General features: G+C 35.8%; 1 protein-coding gene across 5 annotated transcripts in view; it reads left to right on the top strand.

Moving 5' to 3' along the window:
• The window catches only part of LOC131592900 (periphilin-1-like), a 65346-nt gene that overhangs the window by 18299 nt on the left and 28412 nt on the right, over positions 1 to 18635 (top strand). For 3 of the 5 annotated variants that reach the window (XM_058864808.1, XM_058864804.1, XM_058864807.1), the window contains exons 6-9: positions 5123 to 5373; positions 8946 to 9025; positions 12035 to 12154; positions 14658 to 14798. In XM_058864808.1, the coding sequence (XP_058720791.1) occupies positions 5123 to 5373; positions 8946 to 9025; positions 12035 to 12154; positions 14658 to 14798 (592 nt within the window). The remainder of the gene's footprint in view (positions 1 to 5122; positions 5374 to 8945; positions 9026 to 12034; positions 12155 to 14657; positions 14799 to 18635) is intronic. The other 2 variants (XM_058864806.1, XM_058864805.1) reach the window with 1 other exon arrangement.

Below are 18635 nucleotides of genomic sequence, written 5' to 3'. Positions count from 1 at the left end.
AATTCAAAGCCCTCAAAGAGAAGACACTTTTGAAGGGTACCAATGTGATTTGATACCTCAGGGAAATGTTTTTAAAATGTTTCCTGTGTGCTGGTCTCTGCCTGAGGCAGGATGATGGTAAAAGTGCAAGCACCTACTTAGGAATCTCTGTCCATTAGAACTTTGTCTAGAAGCTAAAACATTGACCAGTTTCTCTGGTCTGTTAGGGCATTAAGGGAAAAAAAGAAATATGTAAAGTACTGTGTTGTGCTTCCTGGCTTTTTTCCACTTTTTAAGCTTATATTGAGATAGAAGATTTCAGTTGTTTCTATTTTGAATTAAGTCTGTTTAGGAATTTATTTAGTTGCTACTTGATTTAGTTGCATAGAGTCCTGAAATGGAAGAGGTTTATTCCCTGACCTAGCTGTCTGAACTGCTTTACTCTTCTGGGGTGATAGGCTGCTCAAAGTGCAGATGTAAATGTTGTTGCTGTTCATAGAAATCATTATTTGGTCCATCGCTTTAAGCAAGTACTCCCTCTGGATCTTAAGACCTGTGGTTTGTTTTCTATTTTGGAGAAACTGGAGGGTCTTACTAAGCCCTTGTTTTTAAAAAGAAGAAAAAACAAACTCACATGCATTTGAATGCAGTTATTTTGTCTAATTGATCTTAATTTGTCTAAATAACATATTTTGTCTTTATTCTGTAGAGTTGTCTAAAGCTGTTTGTTCTTAATTCTTTGGTACTTCAACCTGTGTTTTTCTGGACTCTCTGTTACTTCGTTCTCTGTTCTTATCTGTGATTGAACATAATTTTTCTGTGTGAGATAATAGAGAGTTTTAGTTTAAATATACTTTTATTATGTGGGCTTATCTTTCAGCAAATCTAATGGTATGTTACCAATGACAGTAAGAAGGAGGAGGGTACTAATGAGAAAGCAATGTAGGGGGATTTCCAATGCCATTGAAGTGCATAGGTTTACTATTCAATTAAAGGACATAGCATTTCTCGCTAATATTGCTATAATATTCATATTGTCTTATTTTTAATTCTCTGACCTGTCATGACATCCCAAGGTAGTGGCAGGGAAAGAGGAGTTGAGTAGCTCTCATACTGAGTGAGGTGGACAAATGGCATCAGTGTGGAGATTTGGTGTTTGCTTATGATAACTTCAGAAATACTGCATGCAGATAAAAATGATGAAACATTTATATATTTTCAAATATTTTTGTACATTTGGTATTTCTGGATATCCTTTTCTGCTTGAAACAGTGTTTCACAATGCCTGTTTCCTTTTGCCTTCATGCAGAAAGCTGTTAATAAGATTGCTGGCTGGTCCTAATTATGTTAATTCATTTAGAGCAAAATGCAGATATCGTAAGTGCTCCAGTTACTTGCTTAGTCATAAAATGTTGAAAACCAGTTGTCAATAAGAAATCTTGTCATCATTTCAAATGTTCAGATGAAAGCCGTTGGAACCAGGTGCAATGTCTTCTGTGTATGATGGTGCAATTCACTGTATTACTTGAATTCAGGATAAATTTGCATAAGGACCTTTGGACAATAATAGGAGATTATAGCAAATCTCCAAAGCAGAACCTGAGTAAGTTGTTGGTTTGTTGCACAACCATGTACTGTGTACTTTGGAAAGGAATTGAATGAGTTCTGGGAGAGGGGTGGCTGGAATCTTGCACCACCTACATTTACTTTGAAGATGTTAAAAGTGGAGGTGTTCTTGCCTATTCTAGAGGCTGGGGGCGTTGTATATTTTATTAAATATTTTCTACATCGTGTGATTCATATTGTTAGCTCTTGCAATGTCCTGAAAAGGCAGGCAAAAGGAATTTTAGTTTAACTTTACCTCCCCCTTGCATCTGCATTATGAGACAGAAAAAGTATATTCAGTTAAGGATTCAGTTCAGATCTTGACTGTTTCCTCTCTTAGCACTGAAGTCTGGTGTTGTGAAAGCTATTTATAGCTTCTTCTTCAATTTATTTATAAAAGTGTGAGAGTTATTTCTAGGCAAGGTTAGTAATTAAGCACAAGGCTGTAAATGGAGTGTTTAATCCCTTTGGCAATAGCAGTAATCTTTCTCAGGTGGAAGGGATCACAAAAACATCTCTGTTGACTTTTTTATCTAGGTTATACACAGCACTCACCTGTGAATTCCTGGAAGACCCTCCTGTTTCTGTTCCACAATAATATGCTGTTTTGTTGCCAGTCTTCAGCTCAGTGTCAAAAGTGAGAGTCATGATTGCTATGGCTGGACCATAATGTAGATTAATGTTCTAGCTGAAAAGTTGAATGTAATGGGATATAGGAGTCCCAGAGAACAGTGAGCACAAAGTATTGTTGGCTTTTGCCCAGTAGCACAAATTCAATAAGAGTGATTTAAAAGTCCTCTTTCAGTAAAGCCGTTTCCTTTATTGCATGTGATGTGCTTCATATACCCAAGTACTTCTCTATTCCAGGGCATTTCACATCCAGGAAGTGATTTAATTTTACCTCTGAGTACTCTGAAGAGATAAATCTGACACATTGGTTTGTGTTCATCTTTGTTTCACAGAGCTTAAGCTATACCGCTGTGTTGTTCTGTAGGCAGCTGAAAATCTCCCTGGTGTTGTATTCCCTTGGTTTTCTGCTGTGCAGAAAGTCATACCTTCTTCTGTTGTGTAGTTGCTTTTTACCCTTGAGGAAACCAGTACTTAGGGTGAACTGAAATAATTGTCAGGGTGGAGCTCTTCCCCAGCTGCCCTTGGTGAATGGTATATCACAGTGTGGCTGTTTTTGTAACATTTCAGAAGCTCCTCCAAGACTGTCAGCTTTAGTGAGAGTTTAATGGTCAAGTTTCATCAAAGCTAACACTGATACTGCTTCCTGTTGCAACACTGCTGAGAGAACAAAATTGTGCTTTCAGAATTAAGTATGAATTATGAACACAAAATACGAAGATTTAAGGGGTGCTATATAAAAGAGATTAATTCTGTATTTGTTGTTAAGTTGTTAAGTAGCTCTATTTTAAAGTCTATCTTGCATCTCTACTAAATATTGTCCCTGCTCAGTAAACCTTTTGAGTATGTGTTAGAATCTGAAGCATGTGCTTAACTACTTTGCTGAATTGGGGCCTTCATTACCAAATTGCAGGTGTATGTTAGCTTAAGTGTTTAAGGAAAAAATAACTGCAAAACAATACTATCTTTGTTCTGTTCAGTGCATTACATTAATGGAAAACATCAGAAGTGCTGTCCTGTTGCTCTGCTCTCCCAAACAGATTTAATATAGTTAATGGCTTGAATGTTCTGTATGAGATGTGGTTCAATTAAGAATTAACACAGAGTGATGAAATAAAAATGCAAAAATTGAAAGTGAGATTCTATTTTAGGGTGCATAATATTATTGCAGAATGTGGCTTTCAAATGTTTTCCTGTTTGAAAATGCATTTAAATTATATTTTTTTTAAATTCTTACATGGATATTAGAGCATTTATTATACATGTGCAGTAGCTGGGGCTCTGTAAACACTACCATAATAAACTGCTCTGTATATGAGGGTTTAATAACATGGACATAAAAGTGTATTTTACACATAAAAGTGGTTTACTAGTCTGCCACAAAGCTTCTGCTTTAAAAATAAATAACATTTAAAGAGAGAGATTAAGAAGGAAATGGAAGAAAAAGTGGGCTGTGCCTAACTCATTCCTGATAAATATTTAATCATTATGTTCTTTAATAAATAACCCCCTACTTAGTTAGAAAAATAGTTCAGTGCTGAGTTAATCTAGTATTCTTCAAGCCTGAATTTACACTTCATATCTGTAGCTACATAAAATGTTCATACATATAATGGAGATGTGCTTTCCATGCAACAAGTAAACCTGCACTGTGTAAAAACATGTCAGTTTCACAGGGTTTTTGTTTTGTGGTGCTACTTGTGAAGCTTCCATCGCCCAAGACGCCTTTGGCACACGGAAATCCTTTATTATCAGTCACAAATATGGGCCTGTGCCATGCTGTAGTAGTTGTACATCTTTTCTTCTTCTCCACCAACATAAAACTAGCTATAGCTACATTGTACTAAATGTGACCACCAGATTTTTGTGAGACATTCCCCTATTTTAAAATACTGGACTCTGATGAGAAATAGGAGAGAAGATACATTCTGATTTACTAGAAATGCTGTGAAATCTTGGAGATTTCTATGGAGAAGCAGAGAAATACTTGCTATTCTTACCGATGCATCTTCTGACCAAGGCAAAAGTGACAAGTCTAGATTCAGTTGCTTCATATATCTTTTAGCTCTGAGTTAGGACAAGTTTGAAATTATACTAAGGGTTATTTTTTTCACCTTTGCACTTATGTGTACATTAATATGATTTACAAATAACTAACACATTTGTGCTGTGGTCTGGAGTAACAATATTTAAACTCAGTAGAAAGTTTTATGGTTTGGTAAATTACAGTTTTAATTCAATTGATTTTGTGACATTTTACATTAAAGTTCAAAATTAATATTGTGTGTTGTGAGAAACACATTTACGAGATGTAAGTCTTCATATTTTCATTCAAGAGTTGACCTTGGGTGGATTCATGGTGAGAGAATAGATATTCTGCAGATTTCTTTTTGTCTTTGCTGGTTATAAGCTGAAATTTCTGAGTGATATTTGTGTAGCAAGGTGTTTGAAATCAAATGAGGAGTATACTCCCTTGAAAATAAGAGAAAAACTTAGGTGAAAAATGCCAAATAGTGTAAGCAATATTTGGATATGCATTTCTAGCTGTTGTAAATTAAGGCTTAATTTCCAGGGTAAGTGTAGTGAATATGAAAAAAATTGTGAGAGTTCTCATTTTGTCAGTCATTTTCTTATGTTTTAGCAGTATTATCAAGAAATAGAAAGGAATTAGCTTCTAGCAATGAGGTATCATAATGTAATCTTAAAAAATTACCCTTTTTTTCACTTTATTTGCTTGTTTTTCATTCTTTGCCTAGTACTCTTACAAACACTGAAGATTTCGTATGTGTTCTACAGATGATAGTTAACCTGTTTGTATTTATCAGGCATGAACTGTTGCCATTATATATGTGCTGTACCATAAACATTGGAAGGATAACCAAGTTTCTTGTATTTTTTGTTGTCTTCCAAGGGATGTCAGAGATGGCTTCAGAAGAAAAAGCTTTTATTCTTCTCATTATGTGAGAGATCGATCCCCTCACAAGCGGGACTCTCCTTTCTTCAGGGAATCGCCAGGGAGCCGGAGGGATTCTCCGCACAGCAGATCTGGCTCTAGTGTCAGCAGCAGGAGCTACTCTCCTGAAAGAAGCAAAGCCTATCCTTTCCACCATCATAGCAGAAGTATGTCATCTTTACATAAAAGAAATATTTCTTCTCAGCAAGGTAATGCTGGATTAATGATGTGAACTGGTTAGTGAGGTGAAACTGCAAGTCACTGCCTAAGCCTTTCTTCCTTGTATACTCTTTTTAAAATGGGAAAAGCTGACATTTTGTGCTGTCTATGAGATGTCTGCTCTGGTTGTTTCATTGTACTCTCTGTTCCCTTATGTATTTCATGTGGGAGATTGTAGGTGTTATTTTGGTGTCAGGTCTAGACTGACTGTAGGAGTTTCAGCTGCACAGCTTTTTCTAGTATTTTATGTTCTTTTTAGCATCAGCTCCTTTTACTTCTTTATGTGCTTCATTCCCTGAGAGGAACCTTTGCTCCATCTACAGCAGATAAACACATTTCTTCCTGCAACCAGGATAAAACATGGATTAAAAAAAATGGATAAGTGAAAGTACATACTTCTACTGGTTGCATTTTCTCCAGTTTTTCCTAGGCTTTTGAAACTGATTGTTTTTTAGCAATTACATTTCAACATCAAAACCTCTCAGATCTTGCTCTCCTCAAAGAAATGTGAAGCATATCTCAGTTTAGTCTATTCTGACTTTTAGAAGCTTGATTCTTAATATTTCCCAGAAGTCTAATGAATCGTCTGTTTTGAAAATATTTGAGCTTTCATATTTATATTATTTTTTGGGGAAAAAAAGGAATTGCTTTTTTTAGTATACTGCAATCTTAGCCACTCTATTTGTACAGCTTATGTAAATTAATCCAATTTGATTTCTCTTTCTGCAAATGCTTTCTAGTGAACTATGCAAACTACTGTTCATTTTGGCAGCTTTTAAAAAATGAATTAGATTTTTTTTTTGCTTACTGAGAAGGCACATTGTGTTTCCAGAGTGACACTGAACCATTATGCAGCACTTCTTGTCAAAAGAGATCTTTGTGATTTAGTTAACATTGTTTAAATATTGAGGAATAATTTCACTCCTTGCAGAGTAGAGATGGGTCTTTCTATTTGAGCGTTCCAGTGCTTCTAACATTTTGTAGCAATACTTAGTGAACATAAATTCCTCCAAGTGTAGGAGAGGAAGAAAAAAATAAGATAGTTACCTAATTTTCCAGAAGTCTTGTAGGTGTGCAGCTTGTAATTACTAGGGACAGGAAAACAATGTTGTGAGAAACCATACAAAATTTTGGAATGTTTCTTTTTTTTTTTTAATTTTGAGCTGAGTTTGATCATATATGTACATACTATATTGTTAGAATTACTCAGACAATAGTGGAGGTAGTGATATAGAAGCAGTTATGTTCACAAACCAGAAAAGGTGCTGATCAAGAGAGGAGCTTACATCTAGGTCTATGTTTTTTGATATTTTCTCCCATTTGCATGGTTGAAAACCTTTCTCAATCATCTCTGGGTAAGTTTTAAGAGACCAGCTAAGTTATACACTGGAATATTTCTTTGTCCTTTCCCTGGAAAGGAGGACTACTAAAATGTCTCTCTAAATGACTGAATTAAAATACCTATTTGCAAGGTAAAAATGGTTTAAAGAATACTTTTAGAATATTTTTTTATTGTGATTTGCCTTAGGTAAGCTCATGTACCGCATATTTAAAAGGAACATCTAGTGGAACATCTCATATGTCAGTAGTACATTTAAATGGATTTACAACATGCAAAGCATATCCTGTTTCATGTGGAATCTGCAATTTGGCATCTTTCTAAAATACTATAATGCTGTTTAATATCATGCTATCTGAATTGGTTTGGCCACATGACTTGCACTGAAGAAGGAATATCGTATGCTCCACCACACTTCATACATCAGGATAAATACTGAATTTAATCAAAGAAAACTGGAGGGACATGAAGTAGCTTGGTAAAGGGAGGGAAAGGGCAAGCATTTATCTGTGATGGGAGAGCTTGAAGAGAAGCAGGATGGTATTCCTTCAGGGGCCCAGGCACTAAGGGGTCAGTAGAGTGGTGTGCTGAGGAAATGCAAGAAGGCGAATACTGGTGCTTGAAGAGTGTCATGTTTAATTTTACAGGTAGGGCTTTGGTGCTCAAAAGAGCCACACACATTCTGAAAAAAAATGGCCTAATTATGTCTTCTAAGTAAATGGCATTTTTTCAACTTCGCTTAACTTTAAATAATTTTCTGCCATTTGTATAAATTAATTTCATCTGTTCAGGTGCAAACATATAACCCATTTAACTGAGATAATCTTTAAATAATCCAGTCTGACAAAGGAGGCATGTGGGAAGCAGAGTAGTCCATGAATTTAAAAGGAGGTGGCTTGTCTATGAGGCTGAAAAGCACATATCACAGGAGAAAAACTTGTGTTACTTAGTGGTGACAAAAATTTTGTGTGCTTTCTTGCTTTGACTCATTAAATTAAAGCCATATTTAAAGCCATAATGAACAATCACATTTATATTTATACAAAAATAATTTCTCTCCCAATTTTCATAAGTCTTTGATAGATTTTTAAATTTATCCCGTTATTAATTGTATTTATAAAAATTTAATGGAAGCCAAGGTAAGTTTACATTACCTTGGCTTATTTGTGATCAGTCAACTGTTTCCCCAGTGAGTGTGAATAGTCTGGTTAATTTAGACCGACTTGCAACATGTTTGCTTTTTGTACTTACCTTTTTCAGATCTTTTAGATTTAATCTATGGACCACAACTTGAAAACTAGTACTGTACACTGCAACCAGTTCTGTTGCTGTGGGCTGTCTGTAACTGGTCGGTGGCAAGACTGTACACAGATTGTGATTAGCACTGTGATTAGCACTGTGAATTTGATTTGACATTTTGCCAATTTTAACTCTCATAAGAAAGACAGTGATCTTACAAGAAGCATCTACTCTGTGGCTGATACAATACAGGACTGTTTCCCATGGCAGGTCTTTTCAACATACTGTGGCCTGCTAAACTGGTTCATACACTACCTGATTACCTTGAGTGAGTGACTGGTGTCTAATATTTCATGTTTATATTATTGCAAGAATATTAAAAAGTGAAATCACATCATCTTATGGAATCCTACTGATAACAACCTTACAGTTAATGATGGAAAAAAGGACTGGGTTTTCTTAAAAGCATTAAATGACACAGCTGTATATTTTCTCTACTTAGGAAGAGAAAAAAAGTGTTACCAATATTTGTCAGATGGTGGAATATGTAGATTTTATAGAATTGTAGAAACATTAAGGTTGGAAAAGAACTCCAAGATCAAGTCCAACCTTTGGCCAAATGCTACCCTGTTGATATGGCACTAAATGTCATGTCTTGTCATTTCTTGAACACCTCCAGGGATAGTGGCTCCACCACCTCCCTGAGCAGCTGTTCCAAAGCTTAACCACTCTTTCAGTGAAAAGATTCTTCCTGAAAGCCTGAGCCTTTCCTGGCACAGCTTGAGGCCATTTCCTCTTGTCAGTAGTTGCCTGGGAGAAGAATCCAACTCCCATCTTGCTACAACCTCCTGTCAGGTAGTTGTTGAGGGTGATAAGGTTCATGTCTGACAGCATAAAATTATACTGCAATTTTTCTAAGCCAGTAAGCATATTTGCAATATATATCTTTAATTTCTCAGTCATTAATTTTTTTCTTAATTGTAGGTAAAGAGAGGACAGGTCAGTCACTGAAAACATCAAGAGATGCATCACCTTCAGGGTCCACATCAGTACCTTCATCAAAGGTGAATTTTCTTTTTGACTACTTCACACAATAGTTTTAGATTGCTCATTCTTGGATTTTTTCCTCAGTTGGAAGGAGATTGTGCATTCACCTGTTAAAGTACATATTCCTTACAATATTACTTCCTATTCCTTACAATAGAAGTAGGACTTGGTCTTAGAATTCTGTGTTGTTGTGAATATGTTAGTATTGCCACTTATTTTGACACAGATACACCTGCCATGTTATTCAATGGGGAAAAAACCCAGGCTTTGGTTGTGCTATGTCATTCTAACTACTTACCTCTTACACATCTCTTTTAGAACTGCTCTGCCAGCTGATTGCCATTGTCCTTAAGGGGGGAGGCAAGCAATGTATTTTTCAGTGATGTAAAATAAGGGAAAATAAGATAAAAGCTGTTATGCACAAGTTATGCTGATTTGGTTCATAAAATACACTTTATAATTAGTTCACCTATTGTGCTTATACACTCAGCACACTGCAGCTTAATATCAAATCCTTATTTAATACACGCCTTTGAGAACAAAGAGGCATTGCAAAATCTCTTGCTTTTGTGTTAATATGTAGTGTGAGCTTGAACTCTGTATTCTGTAAGTGTTCTGCTTTCTTCTCAGTCAGTTGTATTGGTTTTTTGCCATCAGTTTGCAAGCATCTGCTGGCAGTGGATATCCACTTGATACAGGCCACGCAAAATGAAACTTTCTTTGGTGGAAGTAATTTCCCCAGACAGCATAAATATTTATTGGGTGTGCATCAGCTGCAGAAGTGGAAGTACTTCCATGACTGTTTATTGATTTTTCTCTTGAGTCCCCAAATCTGCTTATAATGTAACTGCCCTGTGTGAGTGGAGCCTTTTGGAGTGAGCCTTTTGGCTGGAGTTGCACTGAGTGGTTAAGTTACCTAAGTGCTTCACTGACTCAGAAGTGTTCTTGGCAAAACATGAACATCTCCAGAGCCAGAGTCTTACAATTTATCAAGGCTTGAGAAATCAGTTATATACTATATATTAGCAATTAAAGGATATGATTTTCAATGCTCTAAGTTATAATTTAGCTTTGAAATTTTTACAAAGGTATATGTTTCCATAGCAATACCTCTTTTCACTGTAGTATCTATTTGGAAATCTGAAAAGGTATTTTTATCTATAATTATTTTTTGCATATTCATGCATGTGAATTAATACATGTTGATGTTACCTGATCTTAGCCACCTGTTTGACTATGGCATGAAATCTTTTGTTTTTGTTTATTACCCTTATAGACTGGAAGCCTTGGAGGCTGTATCCAACATAAGGCAAAAGGATGTGTGAGACAGGAACAGCTGCGGAGCAAAGTGTCAGGCTTTTGCTTTTCCATGTTACTGATGCGATTAAAAAATACAAAAAAAAAAAAAAAAAAAGAGACTTCTGTTTTCAGGTGGGAGGGTGGGATGCAGCAGTTTAGGGTTTTTTTGTTTTTTTTGAGATCTATTAGGTTGGTTATTTCTTGCAAGTTTGCAGCCTAAGTATCTGCTGCTATTTTCAGCTAAGAAATACGCTCCTGTCTCTTCAGCTGAGGTGTACCTGTGCAAATACCATTACTTTATTCCATAAAATTCATGCAGGATTCAATATGTATTTATCAGCATTCAACCTATAGAATTAAATTCAGTGAGATTAAATTAAACAGATTTTTTTTTTCTATATTCCAGTAGATATTAATAGTTAATTTCTTTTATGGCTTGTGGAAATATAGCAGGTCATTTGAGATTTTCTATGAAATATATTACTCTGTTCTTTTAAGAGCCTTTTTCATATCTCTGCATATTGAACTTTGTCGCCTCCTGACTTCACTGGTTGCAATTCTGTAATTTGCAGTTATAGAAAACAGGGATTCCTATTGGAACATTGTGTTGCTCTTCTCTTCTGGATTCAGATTAACGTGGTGTCTTTATGACACAGAATCCTGGAGGGGCTCTGTGAATTGTGTATTTTTGTATTACCACTTTGCTTGAGGTAAGCACAAAAGATGTGAAGACAAAGGGATTTTGATACTGGCCATTTATGCAACTTAGAATGAGCTAATGGTAAGAGGTGGAGTGTTGGTTTCTTTCATTTGGGTTTTTGTTTGTTTGCGCTTTTTTGTCTACCTGTTTGCTAAGATGGAACAGGCATTGGGCAGAAGTTGTTGTGGCCTTTTTCAGGTACACATCTTAGTGTTGCAATTTTTAATGCTAGATACAGATTCTTTGGGTGTTTCTATACATACAGTTGATTTAAGTTAAATATCCGCAAACTGGCAGCAAGATTTATAAAGCTAGCTAAACTAATATTTGTCATTGTCTGTTTGCTGCTCTGATAGTAAAAGCCAAATAGTATTATTAGAAAGAAATCAATTCTTAAACATTGTTTATGTGAGGATTTCCATTTGAATAGGTAGATTTAAAAGAATATAATGCCATGACTGACTCTATTATAAATGATTAGCTTTCCCCCAAATAAAAAATAATGGGTTTTAATGGAAGCAGCTCTGATCACTTACAGTTTGTATAAAATATTTTTTTGTCTTTAATTAGCTCAGGTTTTATACCCTACCTAGTATTTATCAGTTTGTTTTAATTTTTTTATAACCTTTTATGACTGAAAATCACACTGAATTATTAGTTCACTCCACTCTTGTATCTGAATTCTTTCATTTCCTACACAGGTCTCAAAAATATTTTTTCTGTTATCTCTGACCTGTGAGTTTAATAAACCTTATTCAGAAAGTATAATGGTTTTGTAGTAGTTCACTGACCTTCATAGATTTATCTTTGTTTTTCTCCTCTCTTGTTTCTTTACTATCTACTTTACTTGTTCCCCCCCCCACTTTTTTTTTAAAGAAATTGGACAGCAAATGAAATAATCTCAACTTTCTTATTTCCTATTTTAAAATATTTTAGGGATCAGAATAACTGTTTATTTTAATTTTGAAGATTTTTCCATGTATAAGTGTATTTCATGTTAAACCTTGACTATAATGTTTTTGTACAGGCCTTGGAGAAGAGCAACAGACTGTCAGAAAAGGAACTTGCAGAAGCTGCAAGCAAGTGGGCAGCTGAAAAGTCAGAGAAGGCCGAGGAAAGCAATATACCTGAGATAACAGAGTATGATGTAAGATAGGATTATTAATCTTCTTAATTCAAAGCGTTACAATAGGCTCTTGTTTTTCTGTATTGTTCATAAAGGCAGATTTCGTAACTTAATCTTGAATTTTTCTGCTTATGCTATTAAATATTTTTGAAGGGGAATGAGAGGGAGACTAGAACCTGGTGACTATTTATTTTGAAAAAATGCACAAAGCCACAGTACATTTTGTTAGTATTTGATTTGATGTTGAGCTACAACTGACACAATAAAGTTTCAGCTCTCCCAAGCATTCTTCTAGGAGTACTCTTGTAGTAGCGTAGTTCTGTATGCCTACCGAACTTAAAATTAGGAGGGGACTTCTGAGTCAAAACATGAGTGTACATGTAAAACCCAAGACTTAGGGAGAGAAACTCTGGTTTGTTGAGTTCTGTTTCAAGCTGTGCCAGCCTACCATGTCATGTATTCTTTTTCAGAAAGCAAGCCTCCATTATACTAAAAATAAAGCGTACCTTGTTACTGCAGTGGGTATATTTTTTGTTTTCCCCAGAATCCTTATTTCATTATTAATCAACATTAATTATTTGATAGTTTATTCCCTTTTATTTTCACCTCTCCTTGTCTTCTGCTCCTGGCTATATTGAAGTGTGATTATAGCTCTTCTCAGTCATTTGTTACACTGCTCTTGGATAGGATGTCTTTTTTGGGTTCTGTTATGTTAGTGGAAAATATATTTGTCATTTAAAACAACCTGAATACTATGTAATCTAAACTAATCTCTTTTAATTCTGTGATAATTTTCTCTTTCACTTTGTTTCAACTTTAGAGGCATTCTTAAAAAAAGCAAAATAGTACCTACTTCACAAAGTCATGTTGTAACCTTTCCAAATAGTGGGCTTGATTTTTATTTTTTTTTTCTTAAATTTGTTTGAAAATAATTTTAGGTAAAATTAATGTGTCTTGGGAAGCATCACATTTCCACTTGTAGAATGTAAGGTCTAGGTTAGAGAAATGAACTCCCTGAATTCATGTTTATCTGAACTTTCAAGTTCTGTCCATTGATGTAATCATGAATGCATGATCAGCTCCTCAATAGTGGTCAGGAAGATCTAGTTAGGTACATAAAGCAATTAAAAGCTTTTAAAGCAATTTAAAAAAAGCAATTAAAAAAAGAAAAATAGGGAGGAAGTGTTAGAGTGAAGAAAAAGCAGCAGCTGATCCAAGGATGAATACCATATGAAGGAGAACAAATGCATGGGCATTTCTGAGAGGTTCAGCAGAGAACAATCACTGTGGTTCTTGATGAGGGGAGAGTAATGCAGGGGAGGAAAGAACAGAGTGGGCCACATGGAGAAAAGTTCTTTAAAGCATCCTCCACGCCTCAGAGAAAGTTGCAGTGTGGAATCTAAGTGATTGTGGTACAGTCTAAGATGATTTATTGACTAAGAAAAGTGGGCTGTAGAAATGCTAATGAAGGAGGTGAGGCATCTCATTTTGAGTCTTAGAAGAAAGGTCTTCTCACCTGTCACATTCGTGGGCAAGAATTCTTAACTTTTTCCTGTTTATCTTACGAAGTGCTTAGTAGTTGAACTTTGTGTTTCACTGAGCATTTTTAGTAGCCTTCACTCACTCTCAGGCATTTCGTTCTTTACTGGGATAGCAAGATTTGGTTTGTGTTGCTGCTAAGGTTTGAGCATATGTTCACAGGACTACTTAAGCTTTTTGCTTACTTTTTCTGTCTAATGCTTTTCTCTCTCATGTTAGTTAAGTGTTAAGATTATTCACCTTTAGTTTTGAATAATAGAAATTAGTTTTCATCATCTTCAATTTTCAAATCCTATTTTAAAAAAAAAATTTGTAAGTTCCATAGTACCAAATTTAAGTAATGCCGTGAAACAAAATGGCATCTGCTTTCTTTGGAGTAGGAGTACAGTCTTAATTTCTGTTTTAGAGGGAAGTTTACACAATTCCTGAACTTCAGTTGATTTTTTAATGTTACTAGAAATCTTCAACTCACAGGTTTGCTTTTGCTATGCAATAGTCATTGCAGTTCCTTTAATAATAGACCTGTGGCCCTGAATGCTTTTGGAGTTCTCTCTGACTGCGTTTTTATTTTGTTGATGCCTATGTACCTTTGATTTTGTTACTTTTATCTTTTCCCAGAAGGCTAATCACATTTTCATTGTGGATTTTTCTTGCTTTCTGGTGTTACAAATACCACATACACAAATTTTTTCTCAGTGGATGTGCAAGTAGAGGTTATCTGACAACACTGCCTTCACGCAGTTAAGGCTGTGTCACAGGGGGTTTTATTGTGTCATGTTTTCTACATGTTTAAAACACATATTTCTGTATCTGTTAGAATTGTAGCAGTTGTAGCAAAATTGCTGCAATAGTCTAATTGTCACTAATAGTCTTGATGAGCAAACTTGTATCTGGTGACTGTGCTGGGGCTTTTTGGGTTTTTTCCTTCCACTGTGGTTTTTATTTTTCTCTGAAAACTGAATTTATTGTTTATTTTTTTTGGAAGGCTGGTTCTTCAGCTCCATTATACATTGAGCAAGCAGAGGAAACAGAAGCAAATCTAACAGATAGTACAGAATTACATGAGGACAGCCAGCTTCTTAGTCGTTCAAAAGCAATTGCAGCTAAGACAAAGGAGATTGAACAGGTGAGTCTTCTTGGCATTTTGTCACTAATTCAGTAATGTTTTGCTCTGCTAAAATTACCTTGATTTATTTTTTCCTCCTCCTTGGAGTGTAATATGCGTGTAATTTGATTTTTCAAGATGATGTGGTAACATTTCCAACTGTTTAATTCTGAGGAACCATGGCATTTATTTGCACATGGAAATTAATGGTAGTTCTCTGCAACTTAGATGCAACAACTGCTGTTTCGCAAGCTAAGACAATGACTGCCTCTTAATTCTAGTGGCCTTTGTTCAGTTGCCTGTGAGGCCATTTCCTGAGCTGCAGCACTGTTCCTTTTTACTGACACTTGAAAACCAGCTTTCTACTCAATTGGTTTTGTTTTTTGGTGTTTTGTTTTTTTTTGAATTCTATTAATATTGACTTTACGTAATCATGTTCATGGTGGGCACAGCTTTCCATGTGTGCAGGGTCTGGCTGGGATGGAGTTTACCAGAGTGTGCTGTAACTATGAGAGTCAAGATGCAGTTGGTTTATCCCCTTGTGTCTGATCACAGAGTCACAGATGGCTTAAAAGAGCTAGGACCAAATGCATAAACTAAGGACTCTTAAAAATGACAAACTGAAAAAATATACTCAGGCTAGGAAGAGATTTTTTAAAAATAGCTGTTATGATTAGTTAGCCCTATGCTGGTGAATCTATGGTTAAATTTCCCTAGGCCCTAAGGACACGGTTATAGTGAAAACAGATGAAAGTTTGGATTTAAAACCCAAGTATTGCTTTCCATATGGTCTAATGCTACTGTGTTTGGTAGAGTTTGCACTTAATTCTAGGGAAATCTAGATTATGTTCTGTAAAATGGAATACATTTAGGAACTTAGTTCAGAAAAGCCTGAGGAATAACTTAGATTTGGATTTTGCACAACCAGTTTCTCCTGTTGTTCATTTGAATATTGAAGCTGTCAGCTTCTGCAGAATTTAAATAAGATTCTAGAATGATGCTGGAAGTATTACTGAAGTGAACAAGGTGTTTGTTTTCTTTTAAACCAGGTACTGTGAATTTCTTAAGTGTTAGACAAGATAATTATTTAATCATTAAAAATTATGACTGGAAAATTATCTACATATTTTTTACATAAATATTTAAAATTAACTTCTAGATCTGCAGTTAAATTTTGTGGATTTTTAAAAAAAATTGTTGTGATAGACCTGGTGATTTTTCATAACCAGCAAGAATATCATAATGAGTCATAATAGTAAAATAATGTGAATTTTCCTACTATATATGGAATCAGTCTGCAGAAATTTGTACACTATTCTGTTTACAAAAGTTTTCAAGAGGCTGTTTTTCGGTATTCACTGGACAGCTATTAAGGTATTTGAAATAAGTACAAAATGAAGTCAGACAAGACATGTGCCACTAGCTACTTGTTAAAGGATTGGTGAGGGCGCAGCTGATGTTTGAGGAAGTGAGGTTTGACCCATTGAACCTCCTCTACTTCTGTCTCCTAAATGTTTTTTGGAGCACCAGATCTAATGATGTTTGCTTTTTGGTTCATAATTATTCTCAACCCAACTGCCAAGTATGTCTTAGCTCTTCCAGATTCCTGATAAAGCCACCTTTGCTTTGCCCTCTCCATATCCATTTGTCTCCAAACCTCTAACCTGGAAAAGGAGCAAAATTTTCCAAATATGTACTTTTACTTCATAGGATGGTACTGTTTCAGGAAAACCCAGAGGCAAAAAAACTGTGCTGACAGAACATGCATGGTGTTGCAATGAGCAAATCCACTGCTGTGCACCAGAGAAACAGAGGCAGTCTGATGCCCTGGGCAGGAGGGAGGTGGCAGCTTGTGATGTAGTCTGTTTTTTCTCTTAGGAAAAACGAGCAAAAATATCCCTTGAGCAATTGAATGAAATATTCATACAGGTGTTCTGTTTTAAATTAGTCCATCTCAGTTTCTTGTGTATCGCTCATATCACTCTTTTGTAAAGTTGCCTCTGCTTTTTCTCTAAGCTATAATAACACAATTGCCAGTTTCAGAATTTTAAATGAAGCGTGATTGTAAATGATCACTGTGGCTCATCAAGAAAATGGCTGTATATTACTTATTTGATGGGGGACTTACTGTGAACATTCGTGTAAAATCATGTCATTTGAAGAAAAAGTAAGTTCTTTGTGTGCTGATGATGACAGGGGAAAATGTGTCAAACCAAGAGCTAGTTGCTATGCTATATAGTGACTATCTTTTAGGAGTCTGCAGTTGCTTTGCAAATATTAACTGAAGCTGACACAAAGAGAGGAAACTAGAAGTTGTGCTCATGGATAAAGGCTTGGAAAAATCCAGACACTGTTTAAACAGAGCCAAGAATTATCTGTGTCACTCCCAAACTAGAAAAACTTTGAAGTATATATTTCACTTGAATTGTGCCAATATTACTTAGAAAGGAAGGATATGGTTGCAGATGCACAGATGCTTGAAAACATTTCTGAACTGGGAGTGCAGATCCTGGACATTTTTAGTCTCATCTTTGAAACAACAGGCATAGTGATGTTACTGTGGAAACACCTAGGTTGTGTAGGACTTACCCCAGCCAATGTCCTTGAAACAGAGATCAGGTCATTCGGGGCTCTGTCAAACTGAGCCCCGTGTATTTGCAATGAAGGAAGCTCTGCTGTTTCCCTGGGCAGCCTCTCTTCCAGTGTCTTGAGTTCAGCTGCCATTGCATTCCAGAACATGGTTTCTTTCCACCAGGGATGCGATGTCTGCTCACGGCTTCTCTTGACGGCTTTCTGTCTGCATTCTTGAGCTGTAGAATCCCAGCTCCTTGGTATGGTCCCCTGCTCTTGGGACCTGCTTCACTGGGAGTGGGCTCTGCTGCTCTCAGGGAAGGAAGGATTCATTTCCTAGAACCCTCTGGCTCTGACACTTGATGATTGGAAGAACAGTTTTTTTCTGGCGCTTTTGCGTGGCAGGTACTGTGGAAACTGTTCCCTTCAATCCAGGTGCGGTGTTTTCAATCTTTGTGTTTCTGCATAGAGTGGAAATTCTGCAGCATTAATGTGTGTCTCATATTTTAATATATCCCATGATGTGGGGATATATTTTTTAGTGTTCTGCCTAAGCTTTGGAGAGATTTTTTTAAAAAACAGAATACTGAGATAATTAGCTTTCTGGGTTGGGATGTTTTTTCATTGGTTCGGGTTTTTTTTGAAGTTAGGTGTTTCCTTAGATTTTTGAACATGCATTTCCCTCTTTGCTTTTACAATTTTGAAATAAGGTGTTAAATTTTGTCTGAGCATTTGTCTTAGCATGGTGAGGTAGAACCCCATTAAACGGATGCTTAAAAGATTGGTCTGGTTACTAGAAAACAGCATAGTAGTGAATTCTGCTTCTGCATGTCAGGATCAATGAATGTCTATCGTTTGCTAATGTAACCATTTCATGCACTTTTAAAATATCTTTGCATTTAATAGTATGCATGATGCATTAAGGTAATATTTAGGAGTTGTTTAGTTTCTGGTTTTATATAGTTAAGGATCAGCTTATGCTTTTAGTATGTAATGTGCTGAAGTGTGGTATTTTTTTTTCAGAAGTGATGACAAATATGTCCCTGGTGTTAAATTAATAATTGGAGCTATTCAGCATCAGTGTTACACAAAAGGCTATCTCTTTGTTCTTCCTTCTTGAGCATGGGTAGCAGGGATTCTTGAAATGTCTTATCTTGTCTAGACATCAAGTCTGTAACACTGTGTTAATTAGTCCATTATTATGTGTCCACTTTTCTTACATGTTGCACATTCAAGTTGGAGTGACATGTATTACCTTGGAAAATTATTCTTTTCTGAAGACAAGTT

Source organism: Poecile atricapillus, chromosome Z, assembly GCF_030490865.1.
Source record: "Poecile atricapillus isolate bPoeAtr1 chromosome Z, bPoeAtr1.hap1, whole genome shotgun sequence".
NCBI lineage: Eukaryota > Metazoa > Chordata > Aves > Passeriformes > Paridae > Poecile > Poecile atricapillus.
The sequence above is the reverse complement of the archived record's forward strand: the minus strand, read 5'-3'. Positions and strand labels throughout refer to the sequence as shown.